The sequence below is a fragment of the Symphalangus syndactylus genome, chromosome 22 (assembly GCF_028878055.3).
Source record: "Symphalangus syndactylus isolate Jambi chromosome 22, NHGRI_mSymSyn1-v2.1_pri, whole genome shotgun sequence".
NCBI lineage: Eukaryota > Metazoa > Chordata > Mammalia > Primates > Hylobatidae > Symphalangus > Symphalangus syndactylus.
Window position 1 is genome coordinate 21,615,770 of NC_072444.2, and position 27,759 is coordinate 21,643,528.

Below are 27,759 nucleotides of genomic sequence, written 5' to 3' on the forward strand. Positions count from 1 at the left end.
GCCTACCTCTCCAGGTTGGCCTGAGGATAAAAGGTGACAGTCACAGCCAGGACTGTGATTAATAGTGGTTAATATATGCTGGGTTGGGGGCTTTTTCCGGGAGTGTCCCTGAGGGTGGGGGTCTCGGAGACCCCCCAGTGGAGCAGGTCACCTTGTTCTGCTCTCCTGAGCCGTAAGCCCTCTGCAGGTGGATCCCGGTGTCCCGGGGGACAGGCCGCTCCAGGAGCTCTGGAAGGCAGGGCCCGGCTGTCTCTGTGGCTAAACTCCTCCCTCCACCTCCAGTGACCCTCCCCCTCCCAGCTGGAGCAGTTAGGAGGGGAGCGGGAGGGGAGGCAGAGCCTGGACTCTGGGGCCCGGGTTGGGGCCGGGATGGACTGCCTGGGTCCCTGGAGGCCTCAGGGACATTGTGGGGAATGGAATCTGGGTCTGATTCAGAGGCAAACAGATTGTTCTTTTGATTAAAACCGCAGTGGCTAAGGCTGGAGGAGCGCTGGACCCAGCGCCATCTGTGGGGCGGCCAGACAGGATCTGGCCCGTCCTACAACCCCTCAGCTACAGTCACCCCTCCAGGGTGGCTCTGGGGCTGTTTCTGAGGGAGGCTGGTTTATAAGGGTTGGAGGAGGCTGCCTCTGCTCTCATCCACTGATCATCGCCCCTCCCATCCCTCTTGTCGCCCCTTTTCCCATTTGATCCTCGCAGCCAAGCTGCAGTAACAGCAGCAGTCCCAGCAGCTGCCATTGATAGGGGCTTTCTAGGTACTGGTACCCATCCTCATCCACATCCTAATCCCACAAGAGCCCTGGGTACCAGGGCTGATGATTCCTGTTCACGGTCAAGGACACTGAGGCCCCGAGAGGCTCAAGGCCACACTAGGGGCAAATGGCAGAGCCGGATTCAAACCAGAGCCACTGTGTCCCTGGGCACACAGCTCTGCTAGGCTCAAGAACAGGTACCACTGCCATCCTTTACAGATTCGGAAGTTGGGGCTTGGAGGTGATGAGAGTTCTGTGCAGCAGGGCGAGGCTGGGACTCAAGGCTGTCTGAGTCCCTGTTCGGCTTATTCCTGGCTTGGCAGTGATATCCCGCCCCTGCCGCCCGAAACTCCAGCTTTGCAGCACCCTTTGGAGGAGACTTCCCCATACCCTCCGCCGGGAGGGAAACAGTGAACGCCAGAGACGGGAAGGACTCAAAGGAGGAAGGTGCAATCTGGGGGTTTTCAGGTGCTTTTAGCTGTAGAACCCCTTTACAAGTGCTTAGTGACCCAGAAGTTTATTTAAGAGATAAAAGTGGAGCTGCCCGCCCTCACCTCCATGACATCCCCTGAACCACCTGTTGCACCCCCAGGTGGGAGAGTGAGGCAACGAAGAGTTGATCTGGGGCCTTGTTCAAGGTCACACTGACTTAGTCTAGGGCCCAGGCTTCCTACATTCGCTCTGGGACAGTCCAAGGGGAATGAGGGGTCCAACAGCCTCTGCTTACCTGCCTCCAGCACCCCAGGCCACCTGTTCCACCGCCACCACTGCTCCCGGATGGAGGGGTTCGTCCTGGCCCGCAGCAGCCCGGGTGTCGATGTCACCGATCGGCAGGTGCCAAACTTCCTGCAATGGAAACCCAGGAAATGCGCTGGACGAGAACACACGCCCTTTGTCTGCCAGCTCAGAGGCTCTGCTGCCCTCTGCCCTCCCTGCCAGGCTCACAACGGCTTTCTTCTCCCTCAGATGGCCCCAGCAGGCAAGGGGCTCAGTCTTCTATTAGGATGGTGGCAGCTGAGACCCTGAGTGGCAGGGAAGGGGTGGAAGAGAGGTTTGAGGGCAAGTCTGCTTGCCAGGGCGGGGGTGGCACCTCCACGGTGGAGAGCTTTGACTGAGCAGACACTGGCCGGGCACCTACTGTGTGCAATGCATGAGTCAAGGAGCCGACGGGATCAAATCAGACATGACCAGTCCTTGTCCCCACAGACCTTACAGGGAGGTTGGGTAGCGCAAACCACAAAGCCAATTAACATAATAATAACCAATAGTAAAAGGTGCTATGAAGGAATGGACAAGGGGTCTGAGACAAAAGGGGGTGGGGTGCGAAAGCCTCTCTGAGGAGGTGAGGGTTAAGCTGAGATGGGGAGGAGCCAGTGTGAGAATAGGGATGAATATTCCCAGGGAAAGGGGGCAGAAGGGAAAACATGGGCTTTAAAGGTCAGACGTCGGCTTGGCAGACAGCCTCAGAAGCCCCTTGGGCCTCCCAGCTCCTTCCTCCATCCTCCATCCTCCACCCTACCTGCTTGGAGTCAGGTCAGTCCAATGCTTATTCCCTGGGCGCTGCTGTGTGTGGGGCCCTGTGCTAGGCTGGGGAGGGGAGGGGAGGGGAGGGGAGGGGGAGAGGAGCAGCATAGAGAAAAGGGAGCTCTCCCATGGTGGCCGGGTCAGATGGGGACACAGATACAGCTGTGAGTAACATCAGTATTTGGGAGTGATTCCAGCTCTGCCATTTGCCAGCCTTGGGCAAATCACTTCTGTCTGGGCCTCAGTTTCCTCTTGCAACCGAAGGGTTGCAAACCCAGGTTTGTCCCTTGTGGCTTCATAGCGAGAATCTGGTGGGGTAAATGTGGGTAAAAATACCTGGTGCTCAGCAGGTGTTCAGAGATGAGTTCTTTTGCTCTCCCTACCACACAAAGGATAGAAGTTTTAGTAAGAGGGACAAAGTTCTGAAGGGAAGGGAAGGACGTGACTTTGTCCTGCAAGAGAATCCAAGGAACATCCATGGCTCCTGATAGCCCAGCACTGCTTTCCTTGATTCTGATAACAGCACTCAGTTTCTGTTTGGGGAACCTCTCTTCCACTCTCAGTGCCTGGGCTTAAGATGGGACTCCTATATCCCCTGGCTCTGCGGATGTATACATGACCCAATCATAGTGGCTGTTAGTTCTAAGATAAGCTCTCTGGGCTTGTTGGCTGGCAGAATACAAGCTTGACACCACTTTCGTCCCCCACTTGGACCACCACAGAGGACAGCAGAGCAAAGAGGTAGAGAAAGAAAGATAACTGATTTCATCACTTAAGCTGCTGGATCCAGCCATGCCTGCAATCCTACTACCAGACCTCCAGAGTCGAGGCATTTTTTCCCTTACTTTTTATTTTTTATTCTTTTGAGACAGTCTTGATCTGTCGCCCAGACTGGAGTACAACTATGGACTCCCTTACTTTTTCTTTTTTCTTTTCTTTTTCTTTTTCTTTTTTTTTTTTTTTTGAGATGGAGTTTTGCTCTGTCACCCAGGCTGGAGTACAGTGGCGCGATCTCGGCTCACTGCAACCTCTGCCTCTCAGGTTCACACCATTCTCCTGCCTCAGCCTCCCCAGCAGCTGGGACTACAGGCGCCTGCCACCACGCCTGGATAATTTTTTTGTATTTTTTTTTAGTAGAGACGGGGTTTCACCGTGTTAGCCAGGATGGTCTTGATCTCCTGACCTTGTGATCCGCCTGCCTTGGCCTCCCAAAGTGCTGGGATTACAGGCGTGAGCCACCGTGCCTGGTCCTTACTTTTTCTTAAACCAGTTAAAATTGTATTTCTGCAGTTATTTGTTGCGCTTTTTCTCCTTGTTCTAAATAAATAGCCATGAGGCTGGGTGCAGTGGCTCATGCCTATAATCACAGCACATTGGGAGGCTGAGGCAGGCGGATCATTTGAGGTCAGGAGTTTGAGACCAGCCTGGCCAACATGGTAAAACCCTGTCTCTACTAAAAATACAAAAATTAGCCAGGCATGGTGGCAGGCGCCTGTAATCCCAGGTACTCAGGAGGCTAAGGCAGGAGAATTGCTTGAACCTGGGAGGCAGAGGTTGCAGTGAGCTGAGATCGCACCACTGCACTCCAGCCTGGGTGATAAGAGCAAAACTCTGTCTCAAAAAAAAAAAAAAAAAAAAAAAAATAGCTCTGCATGGTGGCAGGCGCCTGTAATCCCAGCTACTCGGGAAGCTGAGGCAAGAGAATTGCTTGAACCCGGGAGGCAGAGGTTGCAGTGAGCCGAGATCGTGCCACTACACTCCAGCCTAGACAACAGAGCAAGACTCCGCCAAAAAAGAAAAAAGGAAAAAAAGCCAAGTGGGAATTGACCAGGCCACAGCTAGAGCCACATGGTGTCCACTCTCAGGCTCCAATCCTGTGTCCAACTGCCTCACCAAGGCAGAGCCCAGCTTCCCAAGACCTGGCTGTGACAATATTGTCTGGGTGTTAATCCCACTCTGGTTTAGGGGCCTGAACTGGCTCTGACCAGGCGTGCTGGTTCCCACGGCCAGACCGTCCACTCAGCAAATCAGCACAGGCTCCAGGGTGAGGGGGTGAAGTCTGTGTGGGAGAGGCCAAGGAGGGGCCTGAGGCTCAGCCGATTGAGGGGGCCCCTCCTCGCCCTAGGCCTTGCCAGTCAGGGCCCTTCTGCCCCTTATTTGGGAGGGTCCTTGAGCCAGCCCCAAACCCTCACTGATCCCAGCCCCCTCCTTGAACCCCCATCCCACTGGGACCCTCCACTCCCAGCAGCATCTATCCCAACATCTGCCTTTGCTGATCTATTTCCGCACCCTCAAGCCCTGAGCCTCCTCCTCACTAAAGCACAATATGGCCTGGAACCTGCCATTGCCCCTGTGGGTCTCCCCCTCTTCTCTCTTAGCCAGAGGTGGGCTTATTGTGAAGTTAATAAAACTTAGGCTCATGGCTTCACTTCCATGGCCCCTGTGAAGGCTGGGAGTTGCTGGGAGCTACAAAGTGTTCTAGACAAGGAGGGAAGCTGGTTTCACTCAGGAAGCATGTCCATGAAGAACGCCTAGCAAACTGTCCAGGGAGACATCAGAAGAAGGACCCAAATCTCCAAGTCTCCAGTCATTTGTTGTGCTTTTTCTCCTTGTTCTAAATAATCACTTTTGGCCAGGCACAGTGGCTCAGGCCTGTAATCCCAGCATTTTGGGAGGCTGAGGCAGGCAGATCACCTGACATCAGGAGTTCGAGACCAGCCTGGCCAACATGGTGAAACCCTGTCTCTACTAAAAATACAAAAATTATCCGGTTGTGGTGGTGTGTGCCTGTAATCCCAGCTACTCAGTAGGCTGAGGCAGGATAATCGCTTGAACTCAGGAGGCGGAGGTTGCAGTGAGCTGAGATCGTGCCATTGCACTCCAGCCTGGACAACATAGTGAGACTGTGTTCTCCCCTCCACCCAAAAAAATAGTCACTTTCATACGAATTCTGTATTATTTTTCCTAAAGGGAGTCCCTAAAATTGGATCTGCCTTGCTCTTTTTATTTTTTATTATTTTATTTTTTGAGACGGAGTGTCGCTCTGTCGCCCAGGCTGGAGTGCAGTGGCGCCATCTTGGCTCACTGCAAGCTACGCCTCCCAGGTTCACGCCATTCTCCTGCCTCAGCCTCCCGAGTAGCTGGGACTACAGGCGCCCACCACCACACCCAGCTAATTTTTTGTATTTTTTTTTTTTTGAGACGGAGTCTTGCTCTGTTGCCCAGGCTGGAGTGCAGTGGCACAATCTCAGCTCACTGCAACCTCCACCTCCCGGGTTCACATCATTCTCCTGCCTCAGCCTCCTGAGTAGCTGGGACTACAGGTGCCCACCACCACTCCCAGCTAATTTTTTGTATTTTTAGTAGAGACGGGGTTTCACCATGTTAGCCAGGATGGTCTTGAACTCCTGACCTTGTGATCCACCTGCCTCGGCCTCCCAAAGTGTAATTTTTTTTATTATTTGTAGAGATGAGGTCTCACTATGTTGCCCAGACTGGCTTCGAACTCCTGGGCTTACGAAATCCTCCTGTCTCGGCCTCCCAAAGTGTTGGGATTACAGGTGTGAGCCATTACACCTGGCCCATATGCCTCACTCTTATTCTTTTTTTTGAGACGGAGTCTCGCTCTGTTGCCCAGGCTGGAGTGCAGTGGCATGACCTCAGCTCACTGCAAGCTCCGCCTCCCGGGTTCACGCCATTCTCCTGCCTCAGCCTCCTGAGTAGCTGGGACTACAGGTGTCTGCCACCGCGCCTGGCTAATTTTTTTGTATTTTTAGTAGAGACGGGGTTTCACCGTGTTAGCCAGGATGGTCTCGATCTCCTGACCTCATGATCCGCCCGTCTCGGCCTCCCAAAGTACTGGGATTACAGGCATGAGCCACCGCGCCTGGCCTTCCTCACTCTTATTCTTTACAATCCCCTCTTCTCACAGTAGCCAGAACACCTCACTAAAGCAGCATCTAACGCCCTTCTGTGCACAGCCCTCTGTGGCTCCCCGCTGCTCTCCGGGATAATGCCAAGCCCCTCACCCTGGCCCTGTGTGATCCCGCCCCAACCCACCCCTGAGACAGCATCTCCCACCACTGCACCCCTCACCCCCTCTGCTGCAGCGGCGCTGACCCCTCCCCAGTCCCTCAGTCCACTCCAGAGCCTTGAAACCCACCTGGGCTTCAATACCACCCCCTTGGCCTGGGAACGCCTGTCTTCTCACCTGGGTTATTCCAAATGCTTCCAAACTATTCTGAAAACAGCCACGAGAGGACTTCTCTCAAGGTGTACGTCAGCTTCCGTCATGTCCTTGTGCAAAACCCTCCGCTGGCTCCCCTCAGGGCAACGCAGTCCATAGCCTCACCCAGGGCTCCAGGCCCCGCCCTCCACCCTGTCTACCACCTTCCTTTTTTTTTTTTTTTTTTTTTTGAGACGGAGTCTCGCTCTGTCGCCCAGGCGGGAGTGCAGTGGCGCAATCTCGGCTCACTGCAAGCTCCGCCTCCCGGGTTCACGCCATTCTCCTGCTTCAGCCTCTCCTTGTAGCTGGGACTACAGGCGCCCGCCACCACGCCCGGGTAATTTTCCTTTTTTTTTTTTTTTGAGATGGAGTCTGGCTCTGTCACCCAGGCTGGAGTGCAGTGGTGCGATCTGGGCTCACTGCAACGTCTGCCTCCCGTATTCAAGCAATTCTCTGCCTCAGCCTCCTGGGTTCAAGCAATTCTCTGCCTCAGCCTCCAGAGTAGCTGGGATTGGGCACTCACCACCACGCCTGGCTAATTTTTGTATCTTTAGTAGAGACGGGGTTTCACCATCTTGGCCAGGCTGGTCTTGAATTCCTGACCTCCTGATCCGCCCACCTCAGCCTCCCAAAGTGCTGGGATTACAGGCGTGTGCCACTGTGCCCTGCTCTACCACCTTCCTAAATGCCCCGGCCTGTTCCTGCCACAAGGCCCTTGCTGAGCTGTCTTCTTGCCCTGGGAAGTTCTTCCTTCCGCTGTTTGCTTGGTTGCCCCCTCACTCTGTTCAGGTCTCTGCTCCAATGCCCCCTCTGTGGACGGCAGCTTCTGAGATGCCCCCAGGATCCCCACCTCCTGGGATCCATGCCCTCCCCTCGGGTGGGTGGGACCTGGGGACCTCTCCTCAATGACAGATTGTGGCCAAAACAATAGGATGTCACTTTGAGCATTAAGTCACAAAGCATGGTCTCGCTTGTACTCCACCCCTCTCCCTGGTCGGCTATGAGGAAAGCCAGCTGCCACGTTGTAGGGCTGCCCTGCAGGAGGCTGATATGGCAAGGAAGAAGGGAGGCCCTGGGTCTTAAGACGACACCACGGCCTCGGTGACACCTTGACAGCAGCCTTGAGACACAGGACCCGGCTCAGCAGCACCCAGATCCCTGACCCACAGAAAGAGCAAGATGATCAATGTCTGTTGTTTTAAACTCTTCAAGTTTGGTGGGTAATTTGTGACACAGCTGTAGATAACAAATACACCTTCTCTCACTCCTGCCCCCGGTCACTCTGTCCCCTGAGCCAGCTTTACTTTTCTTTGTTTGTTTGTTTGTTTGTTTTGAGAGAGAGTCTCACTCTGTTGCCTGGGCTGGAGTGCAGTGGGACAGTCTCGACTCACTACAACCTCTGCCTCCCGGGTTCAAGCGATTCTCCTGCCTCAGCCTCCCGAGTAGCTGGGATTACAGGCATGTGCCACCATGCCCGGCTAATTTTGTATTTTTAGTAGACACGGGGCTTCTCCATGTTGGTCAGGCTGGTCTCCAACTCCTGATCTCAGGTGATCTGCCCGCCTCGGCCTCCCAAAGTGCTGGGATTACAGGCGTGAGCCACTGCGCCCGGCCTCCGGCTTTACTTTTCTTTGCAGCATTTTGTGGAGGGGAACCTCCCTTACTCCTCAGCATCCCCAGTGCCAGCCTAATGCCTGGCTCCACGCAGGTACTCAGTGATGACTTACTGAATGAATGAATGGGTGAAGAAATGCAAGTCCTCAGAAAGAAAATGCCAGAGCTCAGAAAAGCCAGAAGTAGGGGGTTAAGGACGGGGAGGCCAGCTTACCCCAATCCCAGCTGCCCCAGGGGTCACTACCCACTTTACGCAGGGCCTGGGGACACTGGTCCCCCACCTCTTCAGCACGATGTTGCCCTGACCCTAGAACCTTGGTCCTGGTGGCCAGGCCCCAGGGGTCAGGCTCTTAGGGTCCCCTTGGGGAACTGGTCCCAGCCTCATGCTTTGCCCAGACCATACAATGTGGATTGTCCTATGCCTGCTGGACTTCAGGCCTGTTTTTCTCCATTTGGTGTGGAGATTTGCTAAATGCCTCATTTAGAGTGAGCTCATTTTATGCCCTTGTCAGTCTTTTCACGAAAATATTTCGATAAGAAAAGAATGCTCTTCCAGCCCACGTGTCCTGATTTTCGTTTGGAAAACAATCCCTGTGCCCATAAAAAGGAAAGGACTGCTGAGTCCAGTCCCCTCCTGGCCCTGTCCCTAATGGGGCCCAGGCTGTGCCAGGGATCCAGAGGCTGAAGCACTGCAACAAGAACACTGGCCCCCGCTCGGAACCCAGAGCCCAGTCTGGGTCCGGCAAGGGGCTGGCCCTGTGCCCACCTAACTGAGCCATTTCCTCCCAGACTGGGGCACATTTCCTGTCCGGAGGGAACAGAGCACATTCCCAGGCGGGGTGGACTGGGTCCTGCATTGGGGGAGGGGATTCCGTAGGCATTTTCCCAACCCCAGTGACCATGCCCTGGGATGAGAGGCCTGTCCTGGTGGTAGGGTTAGGAGCACGGTTCAAAGGGTGCTGCTGGAGCTATCCAATGGGTGGCCATTCTTGGAATGAGCTGAAACCACCCGGCCCTGCCTTGGGTGCAGCCTGCTCTGTATCCCAGGTGTGCTGAGCGTAGAGCGAGAAGGATCCTTGGGCCACCCCTGCCTGCTCCCAAGCAGCAGTCTTCGGGTGAGTGTGGTGCCTTTGTCGAGAGGGAGGGACCCTCAGAGCCTGGAATCCTCAAGGTGCCCTCTCCAGGCCTCCCCTCCTCCCTAATGCCTTCCTGGCCACCCCCATGCCTCTCAAACCCCCTCCAGAAAGACCACTGGCCGGGAGGCTCCTTTGCCCTGTGGGGCTTCTGCTAGGAAAGGGCCCTGAGTTGCAGCCCTGGATCCCCATGGAACCAAAGGGCCCTGGGGGCTGGGGCTGGGCTCCCTTGCACCGAGGTGGCTGGCACCACATTCCAGAGCCTGTCGGTAATGGACGTGCCGCATTTCTCATCTCTGTTAGTTTCCCTGGCCCCAGATTTTCAACAAGAAGAGGGTAGCAGGGAGCATTCAAAGCACTTGAGCTCTGGGGGCCAGGCCACCTGGATTCAAATCCTAGCTTTGCTACTTAATGCCTGTGCGCCCTTGAGCAAGTCACTTAACTTCTCTGAGCCTCAGTTTCTGACTCTGTAAAAAGGGATAACAGTGCCTGCCTCTTGGGGCTGATGTCAAAATGAAATGAAACAGTGAAAGTACCCAGCACATGGCAGGCACCCAGCATGCAGTGGTAATTCTTCTGCCAGGTTCAGAGAGGGGCAGTGACTTGTCTAAGGTCACACAGAGGGTAGGCAGAGGAGCTGATACCCAACCCTTTGAGGCCAAAGGCCCTTCCTGCGCTGGGCCCTGAATGGGCTGAGATGGGAAGGATGCTCATGGCCTTCAGGAAGTCAGGGTTGGGGCTGGGACCACAGAGCACCCAGCAGAGGCCTGGTCAGCATTGTGCATCCTTCAGCTCTTTCCCAGCCTGGGATGGGACAGGACATGGCCACTATCCACCCAAGACTACAGGTGGGTGCCAGACCAAGTGTCCATCCCCCCGTCCCCTCACCTCCTCAGCCACCTCGGTACTATGGTACTACATGCCCCCCTCCCCCCCACCACTCTACCCAGAATGGTTTTTCTCTGTCTGCAAGGAGCCACGTCCCCTAGGGGACCCAGCCCAGGCCAGCCTGAGGCACATATCCCAGGACCTGCCAGAAGAGCTGTGTGGCCTCAGAAAAGCCTCTTTCCCTCTCTCTGTGTTTGTGATTATTCTTTGTTGTTGTTTTGTTTCTGAGACAGAGTCTTGCTCTGTCACCCAAGCTGGAGTGCAGTGGCATGAATCTTGGTCCACTGCAACCTCCGCCTCCCAGGTTCAAGCAGTTCTCCTGCCTCAGCCTCCTCAGTAGCTAGGATTACAGGCATGAGCCACCATGCCCAGCTAATTTTTGTATTTTTAGTAGAGGCAGGCTGGTCTTGAACTCCTGACCTTAGGTGATCCGCCCACCTTAGCCTCCTAAAATATTGGGATTACAGGCGTGAGCCACCATGCCTGGCCTCTGTGTGTTCGTGATTCTAAGCACAGGTTGAGAAAGTCATCGTCTTTATTGTTCATGGAGAAGGGAAGGGAGATCAGTAAAGGGGGAGCCCTCCTGAGGATGCACCCCCACCCCTGCCCAGGAAGGCAGGTCTGAGAGGCTGCATCATTGCCCACCCCAAGAAAAAGAGGGTTCAACCAGGGTCCCCAGGTGTCCCCTCTCCAGAGGCTCCCATCCCCAAATCCTGCCTTCCCTTCTCGGGGCTCCCAGGGCCTGCGCTGAGCTCCGGGCAGGCGGCCAGCTCTGCCACTCTGCCTCCAGGCATCACCCTGGGGTCAAGGCCTCGCAGGTCAGGCTGGTGGGCTTGAGACAGACTCCAGATCCTCCCTGAGGCAGGTCAGGAGGGGGCCGAACTCTGGGGCTGGGGTGCCGAGGGCAGGGGCTGGCTTGGTGTTGACACTGGTGGCCTCTGGGATGGAAAATCCTGAGGAAAAGCATTGAGAATGACACCACCCATTCACCCATCTCCCTGGGGGCCTCGGGCCTCCAGTGACCTGGGCACTTCCTCCCCCTTGGGCCTCTGGGTTGTTGCTGGAGAGGGCTGTGGACAGGGTGGGGGGTGCTAGTGACCTGGAGAACAGCCCTGGCCTGGTGACAGAGGGTGGGAGAGGTGATTCCAGCTCCCTCTGCCCCTGACCCCCAAGAGAAGTCACCCTGGCTCTGTCTTTTTTTTTTGGAGACGGAGTCTCACTCTGTTGCCCAGACTGGAGTGCAGTGGCACGATCTTGGCTCACTGCAACATCTACCTCCTGGGTTCAAGTGATTCTCAGGCCTCAGCCTCCTGAGTATTTGGATTACAGGTGTGAGCGACTGTGCCCAGCTGGCTCTTCTTGAACTTGAGCCTCTTGAGGCTCCTGGGCTGTTTGAAGCAGGGTTCGTTGTCTGGGGGACATGTGGGATGGGGTGCCCACCTGTATCTGGCAGAGGTCAAGCAGGGTGCGGACGCCCACCAGACACCAGAGCTCGCCCAGCAGGGAGACGAGGATGCCCAGCAGGTCCAGCCAGCGACCCACGGTCAGCAGCAGCATGAAGAGGCCGCCCATGCGTACCAGCACTGTCTGCACCTGGCTCTGCAGGCCGGGGTGCTGCCGCTGCTCCTCTGTGGGATGCGGGTGCCTGTCACCGTCCGACCCCACACCCCGGACTGGACCTCCCAGCTCCCTGACCCACCCTCCACAGGATGAGCCTTCCCCTCCCGTGCAGCCCTCCTCCCATCACATCCTCCTGGTCCCCACCCCTGCTCTGAGTATCTGCAGGGCACCAGGTGCTCTGTCTCCAGGACTCACTGCCCAGCCCACAAGCCTCCAACTGGTCCAGGCCAGAGCCCTACAGCCTCGCAGTCTCGCAGTGGCAGGAGTCGGTCTGACTCCTTTCTTTGCCGCACACCCGTCTCTAGTCCCTCAGTTAGCCCTGGCAACTCCTTCTGCCAAGCACATTCCCAGCCGAACACCTCTCGCCACCCCCATGGACCCACCTGGGCCCAACCACCTTCCTCTTTCCAAGGAGCCTCCTTGACGGGCTCCCGGCTTCTGTTCTTTTTTTTTTTGAGACAGAGTCTTACTCTGTCGCCCAGGCTGGAGTGCAGTGGCACGATCTCAGGTGGATCTCCTGACCTCAAGTGATCCACCTGCCTCGGCCTCCGAAAGTGCTGGGTTTACAGGCATAAGCCACTATGCCCGGCCAAGACCTCTTTCTTTCTCTCTCTCTTTCTCTCTCTCTCTTTCTCTTTCTTTCTCTTTCTCTTTCTCTCTTTCTTTCCAGAATCTCTCTCTGTTGCCCAGGCTGGAGTGCAGTGGTTTGATCCTGGCTCACTGCAACCTCCACCTCCTGGGTTCAAGCGATTCTTGTACCTCAGCCTCCTGAGTAGCTGGATTACAGGCACAGACCACCACACTGGGCTAATTTTGTATTTTTACTACAGGTAGGGTTTCACCATGTTGGTTAGGCTGGTCTTGAACCCCTGACCTCAAGTGATTTGCCCATCTCAGCCTCTCAAAGTGCAGGGATTACAAGCGTGAGCCACTGTGCCTGGCTAACCCTTTCTCTACAAAAAAATAAAATTAGCCTGGCATAGTGGTGTGTGTCTGTAATCCCCACAACTTGGGAGGCTGAAGTGGGAGAATCACTTGAGCCCAGAAGGCCAAGGCTGCAGTGAGCCATGTCATGCCACTGCACTGTGGCCTGGGCCACCAAGCAAAACCCTGTCTCAAAAAACAGAAAAGCAAAACAAAACAAAAACACAAACAAACTTGGACAGTAGCCTCTCATCAGACTTCTCTGCCTGGCTGATGAGGGCTCTCCAACAGGCCCCTTCGAACCTGGCCGGCCTCACCCCTTCCCCGTGCCCTTGGGGTGACAGCCACACTAGACTCCTGTGGCTTGTTTGGTGCTGCCATGCCCTCTCTCCCCTCTGGGCATTGGCACATGCAGTTCTCTCTGTCCAAGATTCCCTTCCCTGCCTCGCTTCTCTTAGAGATCTCCTGCTCACCCTTCAAGGCCCAATCTAAAGGCTACCCCCTCAGGGTGCCCACCACATGCTGCTTCTCTGCACTGCCCCCACCACACTGCCTCTGTCCTGACCAGGCTCTCTGGGATGGCAAGAGTGAGGGCTGATGGCTGTCGGCCTCCCCGGAGCCTGGCCCAGACGGAGGGATGTGCGTGGATGGAATGGAGCGGGCCCCATAGCGCTCACCCTGCATGTAGATGACCAGCAGCGTGTAGCAGATGGTGAGCGGTGTCCAGAACCGCATGGCCTCCGAGGTGGTCAGGAAGTCCTGGTTGATGAGGACCACAGCTGCCAGGTCACCCACGGCAAAGGCCACGGCCAGGGCGCGGCCCAGCAGCTGGGGGAGGCCATGTGCACCGGCCAGCAGGCCCAGGCACACCCCACAGTAGAGCTGGCTGCTGTGCAGCTCGTAGAGGCGGCAGACGTGGCGGTGGAGGCGCCGGGCACCGAGGCCCAGCAGCGTGGCCAGCCCGAGGCTCAGCAGCAGGTTCAGCGTGCGGTGAGGGGCGCCCTCCTGCAGGAAGCTCAGGCCACAGGTCAGCCCGCAGCCCAGCGAGTACTGGCACAGCAGGTAGAGCTGCAGCCTCTCGGTGGCGCCCTGGGAGCCCTGCGGGGCGTGCAGAAGAGGGTCTGAGATGTGGGGGCTGCCTCACCACAGGTGCTGCCGGCCACAGGAGGCCGGAGCCTGAAGGGACCTTGGGGATGGTTCCCGAAGGGGCCACATCGGCTTCAGTTGAAGCCCTAGGGGATCATCTCTCTCACCTTAATTTTAATCATGTGTGGTTTTTTTTTCTTCTTTTCTTTTTTCTTTTTTTTTTGAGACAGAGTTGCTCTGTTGCCCAGGCTGGAGTGCAGTGGCTCGATCTCCACTCACTGCAACCTCTGCCTCCTGGGTTCAAGCGATTCTCCTGTCTCAGCCTCCCAAGTAGCTGGGATTACAGGCACCCGCCACCACGCCCAGCTAATTTTTATTTATTTTATTTATTTATTATTATTATTATTTTTAGAGATGGGGTTTCTCCATGTTGGCCAGGCTGGTCTCGAAATCCTAACCTCAGGTGATCCGCCTGCCTCGGCCTCCCAAAGTGCTGAGATTACAGGCGTGAGCCACCGCGCCCATCCTTTAATCACGTCTTAGTACTTGGAGCCCATCTGTTAGCTGAAGGGTGGTGGTTCAAGTCTCAGAGCCCTGGGTCCAAAGCCTGACTCTACCTGTTGACCATAGACAAGCCACATACTCTCTGAGCCTTAGTTTCCCCATCTGTGAAATGGGGAATCAGTGCAAACCTTTACCCCTGTGGCTGTGAGGATTACATGATGCACCCAGCGCACTTGGCGCAGGGCCTGGCACTTTGGGGAGCCGGATCTACAGAAGCTGTCGCTCTTGTCTTCCTGGGACTGGGACTGTATCCACTGTGAGTGTGGCCGCTTCAGCAACCAAACCCGAGGGTGCAACCTGCAGCCTCTGTTCTCAGTCTTACAGAAAATATGGCAAAGAGGCTGGGATGCTGGACCTGGGCCCTGCTGCCCACGTTCCGGGGGTGAGTCCCAGCCCTGGGCTAGGGAGTGATCCACCCACTGCCTTCCTGGAGGCCTCACCTTGCCCAGGGACAGCAGCGTGGACACGGCCCGGAGGGAGAACTCGAGCACCACTAGGGCAGCCACCCGGGACCCCACGACCGTCAGAAACAGGGCCAGCCCTGCCAGGTGCACCATTTCCAGCGAGGCCCACTGGGCCCGAAGCCGCTCCTTCTCGGGCCGCCGCTGCGGGTCACTGTGGGGACAGAATGGGTGTGGGCAGGGGTGCAGAATTGCCACCCTCGACCCCCGGTGGGGGTCCCCGTGCCCCCAGCCACATTCCCTGGGGGGATGAGGTGGGCACTCACTTGGCACAGCCCACGAAGAAGTAAACTTTCAGGAGGCTGTTCAGGACCAAGACTCCAAGGGCCCCGATCAGGCCTGAGGGGGCAGGAGGGAGGCAGCGAGGCAGCGTGCAGGGGTGTTAGGAGGGCAGGCTTTGTTGGTAGGGTCAGAGGAGGGGGTGGCCAAGGGGCGGGGGTGGCGGGAGACCAAGTGGGTGGGGTCCACCCTGCACTGCAAAGAGCTGGAAGGGGGTGGGGCCAAGGCAGGAATGGGACGAGGTGCTCACCTTGCAGGAGGGAGTCGAGGAGGCTAGAGCCCCACTCGAGGGAGGGGAGGCCGGGGAGCCAGGAGGGGAGGGATGGAAGAGAGAACATGGCAGCCCCGGAGGGAGCCCCAGCCTCTGGCCAGGTCTGTGCAGGGACAGACCAACGTCACTGGGCAAAGGTGTCAGTGGAGGGAAGGAGAGAGGCTGGGAGGGTCAAAGGCCCAGGGGAGGGGAGGGGAGGGGAGGAGAGCCAGGGGTGTTAACCCTTTGAGGCCCAGAAGCTCGGCAAGGTCCCAGCTCCAGGCACAGGGGGCTCCTGGAGCCAGCTGCTGCCCAGGCTCCCCATTTGGGCAGTGTAGGGTGAAGGGACGGGTGTCTCTGGGCTGGTCTCTGGTCTCTGTCCATGCTGAAGTCTGGCGTCCACTTTACTTGAAATCTTCCTTGAGGGAGGCCGGGCGCAGTGGCTCACACCTGTAATCCCAGCACTTTGGGAGGCCGAGGCGGGCGGATCACAAGGTCAGGAGTTCAAGACCAGCCTGACCAATATGGTGAAACCCTGTTTCTATTAAAAATACAAAAAATTAGCCGGGCATAGTGGCAGGCACCTGTAATCCCAGCTACTCGGGAGGCTAAGGCAGGAGAATGGCTTGAATCCAGGAGGCAGAGGTTGCAGTGAGCCGAGATCACGCCATTGCACTCCAGCCTGGGCAACAGAGCAAGATTCTGTCTCAAAAAAAAAAAAAAAAAAGAGAAATCTTCCTTGAGGGCTTGGACCACCCAATGCCCCCTCAAAGTCCCAGACTCCATCTGTCCTGCCCAGCCTTAGGTGTGAGTCCTGTCCTCTTGCAGCCTGAAGTGTGGGCTCTGACCCTTCAGCCCAGGGTCTGAGAGTAGGGACTCTATCCCCCCATAGCCAGAGATCAGCTCTGCCTTCTCAGCCTGAGGTCTGGGGCTCTCTTCCCCCATAGCCAGAGGTCAGCTCTGCCTGCTTTTTGTAAGGTCTGGTTCCAGCTCCGGCTCTGACTCGGTGTGGAATCTCCTACAGCCCCAGCCTGCCTGAGCCTTCTCCCCCCACAGGCCGGGGCCGCCCTTCCTGATGCTCCTCCCTGGGTCCACTAGGTGGCAGGCCTCGCCTGGGTCCAGCAGGGCGGGGCTGAACAGGTGGACCACGGCTCCCATCCTGCTTTCACAAACAGAAAGGGCAGAGGGAGTAGAAGGTGGGGGTCAGGGATGGGGGAGACTGAGATTGGCCACAGAGGGGGGTCGTTGAAGTAAACAAAATATAAAACTTTATTGGTTTGGAGTGTGCAGTAGCAGGTGTTCCTGGGAGCAGCCCTTACAGACTTGGGGTGTGGCTGGGAGGGCAGGTGGGGCTGCTCGGCAGCAGTCCTGCCCCTGCCAGGGAGTTGGTGTCCATCTCTGCAGTGCGAAGGTCGGTGCAGTGTTGAGAGCACACCCACAGGGAGTGGTGCTCAGTCTAGAGAAAGGGCCCAGGGTCTGCTGCTGGCCCTGCCACATCGCTTCCCTTTCCCGGGCCTCAGTCCCCTCATCTGAAGAATGGGCACCCGGAGCTTCTTTCAGGCTTGTCAGGATATGTGCAAATGCCCACAGGGCGGGCAGCTGGGAGGCCCTCCGTGAGAGCCCTTAGATGATGTTGGCTGAGGCCAGGCGCAGTGGCTCACGCCTGTAATCCCAGCACTTCGGGAGGCCGAGGCGGGTGGCAAGGTCAGGAGTTCGAGACCAGCCTGGCCAACACAGTGAAAGCCTGTCTCTACTAAAAATACAAAATTAGCTGGGCATGGTGGTGCATGCCTATAGTTCCAGCAACTCGGGAGGCTGAGGCAGGAGAATCACTTGAACCTGGGAGGTGGAGGTTGTGGTGAGCCGAGATTGCACCACCGCACTCCAGCCTGGGCAACAAAGTGAAACTCCATCTCAAAAAAAAAAAAAAAAAAAAGATGATGTTGGCTGAACTGTGGCCCCTGCAGATGTGCAAGTTGAAGTCCTACCCCCTAGTAGCTCAGGATGTGACTGTATATGGAGATAGGCTCTTGACAGAGATAATTAAGTTAAAATTGGGCCAAGTGAGGTGGCTCATGCCTGTAATCCCAGCACTTTGGGAGGCTGAGGCCAGTGGATCACTTGAGGTCAGGAGTTCGAGAACAGTCTGGCCAACATGGCGAAACCCCATCTCTACTAAAGATACAAAAATTAGCCCGGTGTGGTGGCAGGCGCCTGTAGTCTCAGCTACTCAGGAGGCTGGGGCAGGAGAATCGCTTGAACCTAGGAGGCCAAGGTTGCAGTGAACCGAGATCATGCCACTGCACTCCAGCGTGGGTGACAGAGCGAGACTTCATCTCAAAAAAAAAAAAAAATTAAAGTGGGGTCATGAGGGTGGGCCCTAAGCCAACATGATTTGTGTCCTTATAAGAGGAGGAGATCAGGACCCAGACGCACATCGAGGACCACCATGTGCAGACACAGAGAGAAGGCAGCATCTGCAAGCCATGGACAGAGGTCTCAGAAGAAACCAGCCCGCTGACACCTCGGTCTCCAGCATCCAGCCTCCAGAACTGTGAGAAAATACATTTCTATTGTCTAAGTCTCCCAGTCTGTAGTTCTTTGCTACAGCTTCCCCAGCAAATAAGGCAGGTGACGATGCCACAGCCTCCTGGTGCACCCCAGCCTTTGCCATGGCACAGTGACCCCTACGGGCAGTCCGGGCCCATGGGCCTGTCACAGTCACGCACTTGTCAAGCACATAGGTCTGGGGTGAGCTCCAGTCCTGGCTCTGCCACTTCAAAATTGTGTGGCTGTGGTCAAAGCCCATCGCCACTCTCAGCCTTGGCTTTCTAATGGTAAAAGAGGTAAAAGTGCCTGCCTCGTGCTGCTGTCTGAGGCCTAAGTGAGCCGATGTATGTAAGTTACTGGGCCTATGCTGTGTGCGTGCCCACAGTGGTTGCTATAACTGAGTAAGGCTCTGGGATGTGGTGACCCAGTACACAGTACAGAGAAGGAAGAGAACTGTCTGGAAGACAGAATGGGTGGTAACTTGAAGTGGATGCTCTGGCCCTGGGTGTGCCAAGGGGCTGGATGGACCAGAGCTGTCCACACTCTCCCGGGGCCTCTGGCAGGGCCTGGGCCCATGGCCTGCCCTGGGACAGCCAGTTGTCCTGGAGCAGGCCCTCACTTCTGGCCAAGTGCCGGCTGTGTCAGGACGTCGGGGTGAGGGCCGCCATCTAGGTGCCCTGGTGCTGGGCCCGCCCAGCCAGTTTCCGAAGCTCGTCCCAGAAGAGCATGCTGAGGATGGTGTGAGGGCCCAGGCGCAGGTAGGCGGGGCCCAGGCCCTTGTAGAGTGCCAGGGGGCCCTCCTGCCGCCAGATCTTTACCATGCAGTCGGTGAGTCCCCCATAGAGCTGGCCCTGGGGAAAGACATGGGGTGAGTGTTACTACAGGGGCCATGAGGCCCTGGCTGGCACCACATCTTGGCACACAGGTCAATTTCACCCCCACACACCCTATGGACAGCACCTTTGTATTGGGCACATCTGTGAGGCTGCAGTGCCATGGGAAGGCTGTGGGATCAGGCCTGGATTCCAGTTCTGGCTCCTCCACTTACCAGCTGGGGGAACTCATGCAAGTCACTTGATCTGTCTGAGCCTGTTTCCTCATCAGGAAGATGAATGTGATCATAAGGATGGAATAAAATCCAGATGTGAAAGTGCTTAGCCTGTGCCTGGGACCTGGGGGCTCAGCAAACAAGCCCAGTTAATGTGTTTGCATGCATGGCCTGTGTCTGCGTGTCTCTGGCTGTGCGTGTGTGTGTGTGTGTGTGTGTGTGTGTGTGTGTGTGTGTGTGTGTTGTGGGGGATGCTCCCAGCTCCCCACGTCCTCCCCTAGACCCGCCCCTGCTCACCCTGCCAACTCTGTCCACCGGCTGATTGTATAGTCGCGTGCTGACCACATCGAAGGGGGTCATGACGACAACCACGGCTATGCTGCTGATCATGCCCCCAGCCAGGGCCACCAGCCAGCTGTCCTCCGGGAGCCACTGTGGGGATGGCACAGGTGCTGACCCCTGCAACTGCCCTCTACCCACCCACGTGGTGCCCTCCCGGCCTCCTACCACACAGGGGCTAAAAGGGCTGCAGAAAGGGGAGCAGATGAGGCCCCTCCAGCCATCCCCCAGCCCTGCCACCCTGAGTTCCTTCTCAGCTTTGGGGTTCACTGCTGATCCCCCACTCCTGCTGGTACCAAGGGCCGGAGTCACGACTCTGAGGGCAGAGGCAGGGCCCCATCTGTTGCCACCCCCCAGTCTTCCCCATGTGGAAGGAGGCAGGTGGCCCCCACTCAGTCCCGTGTGTCTCTGTGAGTAGGCACAGGTGTCCCCAGCTCCTCACCTGTTGCTTCTGCACCCAGGCCTTGGCAGAGGCGAAGGTGGCCAGCTGGGCAGCTGAGCCCACCATGACTCGGGGCACAGCCCCACCAACGCCCTGCCACAGCCCCAACAGCCCTTGCTGCCGCCAGATGGTCTCCAAGGCACCCAGGACAGTCTGTGGGGAGAGGGCACGGGGTCACTGGCCACCCCTGCCCAGGCTAGGAGCATGCCCAATCCATGCCTCCAGGGAGATCGGAGAGTGGCAGGCCTCACCTGGTGATTGTGCTGGTGTCCCACGGCCATCGCGGCCACTGTCTGGGCTTGCAGCTGCGTTTTGATCTATGGGAGCAGAGAGGACACGGGGTGTGGGGATGGAGCCTGGGAGAGCCAGGATGAGCTGTGTGTGTTGAGGGCACCCCCGCCCCCGTGCCCCTGAAACTCAGAGCTCCATGGTCCCGAGCCTGAAGCTTAGGGGTCAAGTGAAATAGGGTTGAGGTGCAGCTCTGGAGTTGGCCTGGGTTTTGCATCTCAGTGTGACTTGGAGCAAGTTACTTAACCTTCTCCTGGCCTCAATTCTGTCACGGTTGGAAAGCTGTTCTGAGGATTACGTGAGATAGTGACTCTCCAGCACCAGCCAAGGACAAGGCGAGCCTTTGCTCAAAGGTAGCTTCTTTCTTTCTTTCTTTTTTTTTTTTTTTTTGAGACAGAGTCTTGCTCTGTCGCCCAGGCTGAAGTGCAGTGGTATGATCTCGGCTCACTGCAACCTCTGCCAACCGGGCTCAAGCGATTCTCCTGCCTCAGCCTCCCTGGTAGCTGGGATTACAGGCATGCATCACCACGCCCAGCTAATTTTTGTACTTTTTAGTAGAGACAGGGTTTCACCATGTTGACCATGCTGGTCTCAAACTCCTGACCTCAGGTGAGCTGCCTGCCTCGGCCTCCCAAAGTGTTGGGATTACAGGCGTGAGCCACCGCACCCAGCCAAGGGTAGCTTTTTTCAAAACATTTTTTTATTTTTTATTTGTTTTGGGCAGCCCTGAGGCGCCCCTGCAGAGTGCACACGAGGAGGAGGCCCTCAAGGGTAGCTTTTATTCTTACCGTACACGAGGCCACTCGGGAAGAGAAGTAACCAAGCCAGGATTTGAGCCAGCACATCTGCCACCCTCTGCCCCCTCCCCTGGCTCAGGACCAGTGGGGCAGGGTCCCCAGGGGAGCATGGATCAGAGCAAGGCCCTGGTGCCCTGGGCCAAGGGGCAGATTCCAGGCCTGGGCTAGGATGTTCCAGGGAGCAGCCCTACCCAGGCTGCCCCACCCCACCCAGGTCCACTGAGCCCAGCCTTTGGAGGCTGCAGGGCCCCTACGGGAGCTGGGTCCTGGGATGGTGGAGGATGGAAACAAGCCACTCACCAGGTAAGCAGGGCTCCCCACGAAGGCTCCCAGTGCCCCTGCCACGGCTCCTGCAACCACAGTGCCACCTGGTTGCTGCGCGAGGCCAGCCTGGCACGCCAGGCTGTAGCAGTAGAAACGAACGCTGTTCATGAGGCCTTGGTACAGAAGGCCGGCAGCCAGCCCCTTCTGCAGGCCCCACAGCCCGTCTGCTCGGGCCACAGCAGCGACAGAGGCTATGAAGCCCCGGTAGGGCCGTGGGTAGGTGCCCTGGGCCTGCAGCTCCCCCTGCAGCTGCAGCCGCGTCTTCACCACCTCCAGGGGGTTGGTGAAGACACAGGCCAGGCAGCAGGCAGAAGCACCCAGCACCAGGTCCACTACTGGGGGCACCGTCTCCATGGCCTCAGGGCCAGTGGCCTTCTGTGCCCGGGTCAGGGCACAGGCCCTGTGGTGGTGGCGTTTAGGCTGTCTGTAACCTCGCAGGGCTACGGGGCTGGGGTTTGCAGGGGCCCGAGGCCATGTCTAGAGGGTGAGGGTCCTGGTCTGACAGGCCTGTGGCTGCCTGGAGTCCCTGGTCTATCTCAGCAGTCCACCTGCTCTGCTCAGCTGTTCCAGCGGTCTGCCGGAGCCTGGGACACGCCTCTGCCAGCTGTGACCAATCCCAGCTGCCTCTGTGCCCACACCTGCCAGCCGAGGGCGGGCCTGGACCCTGGGATCTGGGGGAAAGGTCACTTGGGACTGGAGGGAGAGCGTGGATAGGGAGAAGGTGCCAACCAGCCCAGGCACCTCCTCCTGGCCTCCCTCTGTCCCTGGGTGAAGGGCTGGCACCCCTGCCTTGCCTCTGGCTTAGACTGTCCAGCTTTGGCCGAGCCCTGGGCAGGGGGCAAGTGACTGGGAGGTCCCTGGCATGGGGCACACAGCCAACTCTGCCCCTGCCCCACCCTGCCCCAATGTGCCCCTGGTGACTGACTTCCCCTTTCCAGGACTCAGTCTGCCAGTCTGGCTCCCACCGTCTATAGGCCCATGCTCAGCAGGGTCAGAAGTAGAGAAGGGCTCTCCAGCCCTGGGGAGCTGATTGGAATCCCAGGTGTGGCTCTTATGTGCGACCCCTGGGCAAGTCACTTCCTCTCAGAGCTTCAGTTTCTCTCATTTGTAAAATAGAGATACTGACATCCACTCCAGAAGGTTCTGTGGAGGACTGGCAATGAGAAGAGTGTGCCTAGGTCAGTGCTGCACCCAATAAAGGCACCCGCATCGCCTGCTCGCCCCCACCCCCACTGCCTCTGGCTCCTATGCCCCCCTCGCTGCTCCCAGGACTTCAGGGCGCCTGGGTGAGTAGGACTTGAAGAGTGACCTTGGTAGGTAATGACTTGCTGCCAAGCCTGCCCTCCTGCTGGGGGAGCTCCTCCTGGGCTGGGCAGGAGGCTCTGCTGCTCCCTGCGGGAATGGCCAGGCAGCCAGTGGGGCACAAAGAGGCCCTGGGATGCCCTTTGTGCCTGCTGAGAAGAGAACGCCACCTGGGCCAGCTGTCAGGTGTGTCTGCTCAGGCTGGGGCCAGTACCAACATGCCCACCTTGACCTCTGCCCCCAGACAGCTCTCTCCTGCCAGGCCACCCTCAATCACCCAAGGCCCAGTCCAAACTAGAGGCAGAACCACCCGGGTTGGAGTGGTTCGCACATAAGAGCCACACCCACCTCCCAGGGCCCACCCCTTCCCTCCCAGGCCCTTGAGGCAGCAATGCTGAGTGGCTTGAGGGCCTCAGGCTTCCGGCCTGGCAGGCTTGTCACCCTCTGGCCTGCTGAGGAGGGGACGGCGCAGCAAGAGGCAGCGAGGACAGCTTGGATTCTCTTGGGTTTGGGCACTCACCCCCGGGGCTGTGGAGGCAGGAGTACCCTGCCCCGGGGTGGGCTGCAGATGGTGGGCGGCAGTGCAGATGTGCCCCAGGGCTTGAGCTGGTGGCTGCGCCTCCCCTGGCCGCTGTAGCAAACAGGAACAGGACGGAGGGCAAAGGTCAGGCCAAGAAACTCCCAGGGCCTGAGGGTCTGCAGACAGTGAGTCCACCGGGCAGCTGTGGCTGATCTGGTTCTGCATGTCCCGTGTGTCCCTTGTGTCAGGCGCAGGGCAGCTGATGGAGGAAGGTTTGCAGAAAAGGGCCCAAGGGATCTGGAGACCTCCCTTCCCCTACCCTGCTCAAAAAGGGCCAGTGACAAGCCTCGGCAATATAACATGTCTATTTTATTTTAAAAAACAAAACCCAGACCACCTGACCCCTTCCCCAGGAGGCTCTTGACGAAACTCTAAGGAAGGGCCCGGCTCCAGCCAAGCAGGGGACGGTCAGAAGATGTCAACATGGATGCCAGGCTGGTGGGCTCTGCCCTTCTCCAAGCCCCCCATCCATCCCCTTTGCTTCTCAGTGCTACAGGCACTGCTGGGTTGAGGGGAGAGGCAGGGCAGGACTGTGGGCATGCAGAGCCTCCTGGCAGCCAGGGAGGGCTGCCTGCCCCCTGCATCTGGCGAGGCAGGCAGCTGTGTGCACGGTGATGGAGCTAGGAGGAGGAAGCATGCGCAGACACCCCGTGTTCCCGCTTCCCCACGTGGCCAGGAGAGTGTTCAAATACGAAGAAGGATGGCTGGGCACTCAGGGCCCCAGCTCCCAACCCAGGAGAGGAAGAGGGGGCTCCCGCCCTCCTGGTTCTTTTGTTCTTCCTTAGATGGATGGTGCTCTCAGTGCCACTCGGCAGAGATTCTGCAGACTGAGGAGGAGGCCCGGGAGGAGGGCGTGCATCCGCGGAGCCCACGGGGCTCGGACCCTCTGCCCCCAGCGACCTCCATTCGCTACCTGTCGGGCAGGATGCCCAGGGGTGCCGGGCACCTGATCTGGATCCCTGGAGTGAAGGGACCCTGTCTTAAGCCACACTCGGTGGTTCTGCCGCCCAGGGCAGGGGTGGGCTATAGGCTCCCGACAGCATGACAACAGCCGTGACAGTGTGCCTGCCGGCTGGCGTGCCTTCCTTTCCTGCCCACCAGGGACGCCAACCAGCTCTGCCTCAGCACCAGGGGTCTCGGGAGGCTCGGCCGCGGCAGAGACTGTCGCTCCGCTGCCAGGCACTGTGGATGAGGCTCAAGGCATCCTCAAATTTCTTCTTGTGGGAGGCTTCTTGGATCGCCATGTGGGGGAGGTCCACCTGTGTTGGGGGCGTGCAGAGAACAGATGAAGGCCACTGAGGGCCACAGGAGTCTGCAGGGCTTGTGGGCACCAGGCCTGCCTCTGCCTTGGCCACGGAGCCCCTGTCAGGCCCTCCCCATCTCTCCCTGGGAACAGCTTCCACGCTGTAGTTTCTCCCGCTCTTCCAGAGGCTTGAGCTAAGGATGGGGTGGTGCCCCCTGAGCCCCCTCTTTCCTGGGAAGGCCCCAGCTCTCAGGATGGCCCAGCGAGGCCGGCGCTGCACTCTGTTTGGCTCTGCAGGGAGGTGGTCTGTCCTGAGCTGTTCTCTGGACTAGCTCTCTGCAGGCTAGTCCAGGCTTCCACGGGGCTAGAGCGTAGCATGTGCTCAAAACCCGCTTGTGCAGGGCTCTCATGAGCGCGCTCCCACACTGGCGCTAAGCCTGGAGGGACAGGAAGAGGGTACTGCCAATCTTGTGCTCCCCCCATCTGAGCACAGCTGGAGGTCCACCACAATTCGTGCTGTCTGATTGGAACTGAGGTCAGGAATTAAGCTTCTTGGGTTCTGTTTTCAGCTTTGGCCTCAGACTCACTGGGAGTCAGGGTTTTGTCCCTTTGGTTCTAAGTTTTTGTGCCTGTCAGGTGTGTCTGCTCAGTCTGGGGCCGGCACCAACAGGCCCACCTTGGCCTCTGCCCCCAGATAGCTCTCTCCTGCCAGGCCACCCTCAATCACCCAAGGCCCAGTCCAAACCAGAGGCAGAACCACCCAGGCTGGAGTCCCACACCCACCTCCCGGGGCCCACCCCTTCCCTCCCAGGTCCTTGAGGCAGCAATGCTGAGTGGCTTGAGGGCCTCAGGCTCCCCAGCCTGGCAGGCTTGTCACCCTCTGGCCAGCCAAAGAGGGGACGGCGCAGCAAGAGGCTGCAAGGACAGTGAAGACTCTCCTGGGTTTGTTTCAAGAGCAGCAGACACTCACCCCCGGGGCTGAGGCAGCAGCGCCCTGGTACATGGCTGTGCCCAGGACCCTAGAGGCAGGGCCAGGTCCTGGGAGCAGCCAGGGTTCCTCTCCCTGGGGATGGCTCCCCCTCCACAGGGTCCCTGGCTAATGGGTTTCCTGGGCAGCTGGGTACCTGATAGATGGTTTTCCACCCAGAGTTCAGTGCAGACAGCAATCGGTCCAGTTCAGAAGTGCAGCTCAGGTAGATGACCCAGGGCGGGAGGAGCTGCTGGCTGTCCTGGGAGAACTCCTAGGGAGAGCCAGGCCCCCGGGTGAGCAGCCAGAGCTTTCCTTCTGCAGGCCTTGCAGCCCCGCCCCCACCCCCAGCTCACCAAGATGCAGTACTCCTTGCCCGGCTCTGTGGAGATGGCGCTGATGTCGCCCAGCTTGGCTGTGCCCAAAGAGCGAAAGAAGCTGGTCTGGCAATCCTCGTGGCACGTGAAGAGGCGGTCATCGGTGAGGACCAGGCAGCAGGGGATGCAGGGGCTGGGAGCTACACCCTGGGGGATGACCTGGCAGGGGGGCAGGGGAGAGGCAGGCTGGGGCCTCCAGGGCTGGTCTGCACCAGAACTCCCCAGTCGAGGGGAAGAGCCAGCCCTTCTGCTCTCCCTCCAGGGATCGGGAGCAAAGGCGGGGATGATGCCCCTGAGCTCCAGGGTCCATTCCTGGGCTGCCCCCTGAAGGTCTGTCTTGGCCCTCAGGTTGCTCTGTGACTATGGGTTTAGGGATGGGACCCTGGGGGTCTGAATGGGTCAGGCAAGCCAGGTGAGCGGTGGGGGCAGGCGAAGCTCACCCCTTTGGACACAGCCTGGCAGAGGTGCTGCATCCACTCGGCCATCTCGGCCTCGCTCTCGGCACTCAGCTCCAGGCAGGGCCGGTCGGAGAGAATGACCTGGAAGGCGTGGGGCCGATCCGTGGTGTTGGCTCTCCGGCAGCCACCGCACTGCTCCCCCCTGGGCCAGAGGAGAGGGTGAAACGGGAGCGAAGAGGCGAGGGCAGCACGAGGCGGCAGCCCCCAGGGTTGGTGCGGGGTGTTCGGCATAGGGTCTGCCCCACCGTCCTGGGGGCTGAAGGATACCAGAGGGTTCTCCAGGCCCCTCCAGCTCCCAGGAGAGGTCTGGGAGCCCCACCCACCACCTTTCTGTGTAATGCCTTTCATCTTCAGAATGCCCAAGATCCTCTAGATACCCAAGCATGGCCAGGTGGGGTTGGGAATCAGCTGTCCCTCTGGCCCTCTGAGAATCGGCCACATTCATTCATGTGTGCTTCCTCTTGAGGGCCCGCTGTTCCTTCCAAATTCCCGAATGTCCATTTCCCATCAGGCCGGGAGCTTCTGGGGAAGGGCCTGCCTTCCCCATCAGACTGGACCTGTTCTAAGCCAGGAGCTCCTTGCTGCCTCCCTCCTCCCCTCCTGTGGGCTCCTTGCAGCCCTCAGACCGTGGAAGCCCCAGGCCACCTGTCAGGGCCGCTGGATGGGGTGGGGCTGAGGGCGAGGCTGAACTGCCAACAGGGCAGCCATCTCGAACCAGGGAGACGGCAGCTCTGGGCCCCAGGATACACCCGCTTCTTCCAGGACACTTACCCCATGTTCACCGAGAGCAGAGGGATGACATCGGTGCGGTCCGGGTACTGGTAGAGGATCCCGTTGCTGCAGGGGCACAACACAGGGCGAGTGAGGCCCGTCCCAGGAACTGGGGCCAGGCGGAACCCAGGTCCCAGGGTGCCCCTCCCGCGCACATGCTGTGGCCATGAACCTGAGGCAAAGGACACCAGGGGCTGTCATCTACGGAAGGGAGGGTGAACAAAGGCCTGGCGGCCCAGCAGGGAACGTGGCCACCTCAGCAGACCTGGGGCACAGCTCAAGGTTCATCGGGGGACCAAGCCCGCGTCCTCCCCTGAGGTACTCAGGGATTCTTGGGGCCCCAAAGATGACTGGCTCCACAGAGAAGCTCTAACAGCCTGAGCTAAGTCAACTCCAAGCTCTTGTAGGGAAGGGAAGCATCCTCTCCTCAGGCTGCTCCCTTAGTGACCTGCTGCAGAGAGATCCCTGCTGGGAACCTGACAGCCCAGCCACCCCAGGGCCCAAGCCCCAGGCCCGGAGCTGCCAGGGCTCCCACCTGAGCACCACGAAGCACGTCTTCCAGTGTTCCTTGCCCAGGTAGGAGGTGCCCGCCTTGTAGTGCAGCATGCCTTCTTTGGTGATGGTGCCCTCGGGGGGTGAGCAGTGGCAGGGCGTGGGGCCCAGGGACTCGTCTGTGGGGTCCTCCCAGTGCACAAGGCCATAGAAGCGCACGGTGACAGCAGATGCCTGATGCGGGGGCGGGCACGGGGGACAAAGCAAGTAAGGCCTGGACCAGGCAGGTGGCTGAGCCTGGACTGGGCCTTTTTTTTTTTTCTTTTTGAGACGGAGTCTTGCTCTGTCGCCCAGGCTGGAGTGCAGTGGTGTGATCTCCACTCACCGCAACCTCCGCTTCCCAGGTTCAAGCAATTCTCCTGCCTCAGCCTCCCAAGTAGCTGGGATTACAGGCGCCTGCC

The 27,759-nt window shown here is 58.3% G+C and overlaps 3 protein-coding genes and 1 long non-coding RNA gene across 11 annotated transcripts in view; all 4 read right to left on the reverse strand.

Annotated features, from left to right (window-relative positions):
- LOC134735644 (uncharacterized) lies at nucleotides 1-6,684 on the reverse strand. Its single transcript, XR_010118961.1, has 3 exons — nucleotides 6,487-6,684; nucleotides 1,480-1,598; nucleotides 1-20 (listed from the first exon to the last, which is right to left on the reverse strand). It is a non-coding gene; the product is annotated as an uncharacterized lncRNA (long non-coding RNA).
- A 3,969-nt stretch (nucleotides 6,685-10,653) lies between these two features.
- TMEM82 (transmembrane protein 82) lies at nucleotides 10,654-16,476 on the reverse strand. Of its 2 annotated transcripts, XM_063631853.1 has the most exons (7): nucleotides 15,905-16,476; nucleotides 15,321-15,770; nucleotides 15,058-15,130; nucleotides 14,771-14,945; nucleotides 13,358-13,778; nucleotides 11,577-11,764; nucleotides 10,654-11,089 (listed from the first exon to the last, which is right to left on the reverse strand). In XM_063631853.1, the coding sequence occupies exons 2-7, from the start codon at nucleotides 15,406-15,408 to the stop codon at nucleotides 11,003-11,005; spliced, it is 1,032 nt and encodes a 343-aa protein (XP_063487923.1). In that variant the 5' UTR covers nucleotides 15,409-15,770; nucleotides 15,905-16,476; the 3' UTR covers nucleotides 10,654-11,002. The 2 variants fall into 2 exon arrangements, with proteins under 2 accessions (XP_063487923.1, XP_055118184.1); XM_055262209.2 differs by having other exon boundaries at nucleotides 15,321-16,476.
- Nucleotides 16,477-16,565: 89 nt separating this feature from the next.
- SLC25A34 (solute carrier family 25 member 34) lies at nucleotides 16,566-23,292 on the reverse strand. Of its 6 annotated transcripts, none has more exons than XM_063631855.1 (7): nucleotides 22,931-23,292; nucleotides 21,085-21,134; nucleotides 19,951-20,016; nucleotides 19,700-19,852; nucleotides 19,216-19,350; nucleotides 18,919-19,042; nucleotides 18,607-18,721 (listed from the first exon to the last, which is right to left on the reverse strand). In XM_063631855.1, exons 1-7 carry the CDS (start codon nucleotides 23,290-23,292, stop codon nucleotides 18,685-18,687), a joined length of 927 nt encoding a protein of 308 aa, XP_063487925.1. In that variant the 3' UTR covers nucleotides 18,607-18,684. The 6 variants fall into 6 exon arrangements, 5 of the variants coding, with proteins under 5 accessions (XP_063487924.1, XP_063487926.1, XP_063487925.1 ...); XR_010118954.1 differs by having other exon boundaries at nucleotides 18,705-18,721; nucleotides 18,831-19,042; XM_063631854.1 differs by lacking the exon at nucleotides 18,919-19,042 and having other exon boundaries at nucleotides 16,566-18,721.
- The window catches only part of PLEKHM2 (pleckstrin homology and RUN domain containing M2), a 51,529-nt gene continuing 47,049 nt past the window's right edge, over nucleotides 23,280-27,759 (reverse strand). For both annotated transcript variants that reach the window (XM_055262190.1, XM_055262189.1), the window contains 6 exons: nucleotides 27,342-27,532; nucleotides 26,807-26,872; nucleotides 26,018-26,177; nucleotides 25,557-25,736; nucleotides 25,358-25,474; nucleotides 23,280-24,249 (listed from right to left, as the gene is read on the reverse strand). In XM_055262190.1, coding sequence (XP_055118165.1) covers nucleotides 24,112-24,249; nucleotides 25,358-25,474; nucleotides 25,557-25,736; nucleotides 26,018-26,177; nucleotides 26,807-26,872; nucleotides 27,342-27,532 — 852 coding nt within the window. In that variant the 3' untranslated portion in view covers nucleotides 23,280-24,111. The remainder of the gene's footprint in view (nucleotides 24,250-25,357; nucleotides 25,475-25,556; nucleotides 25,737-26,017; nucleotides 26,178-26,806; nucleotides 26,873-27,341; nucleotides 27,533-27,759) is intronic.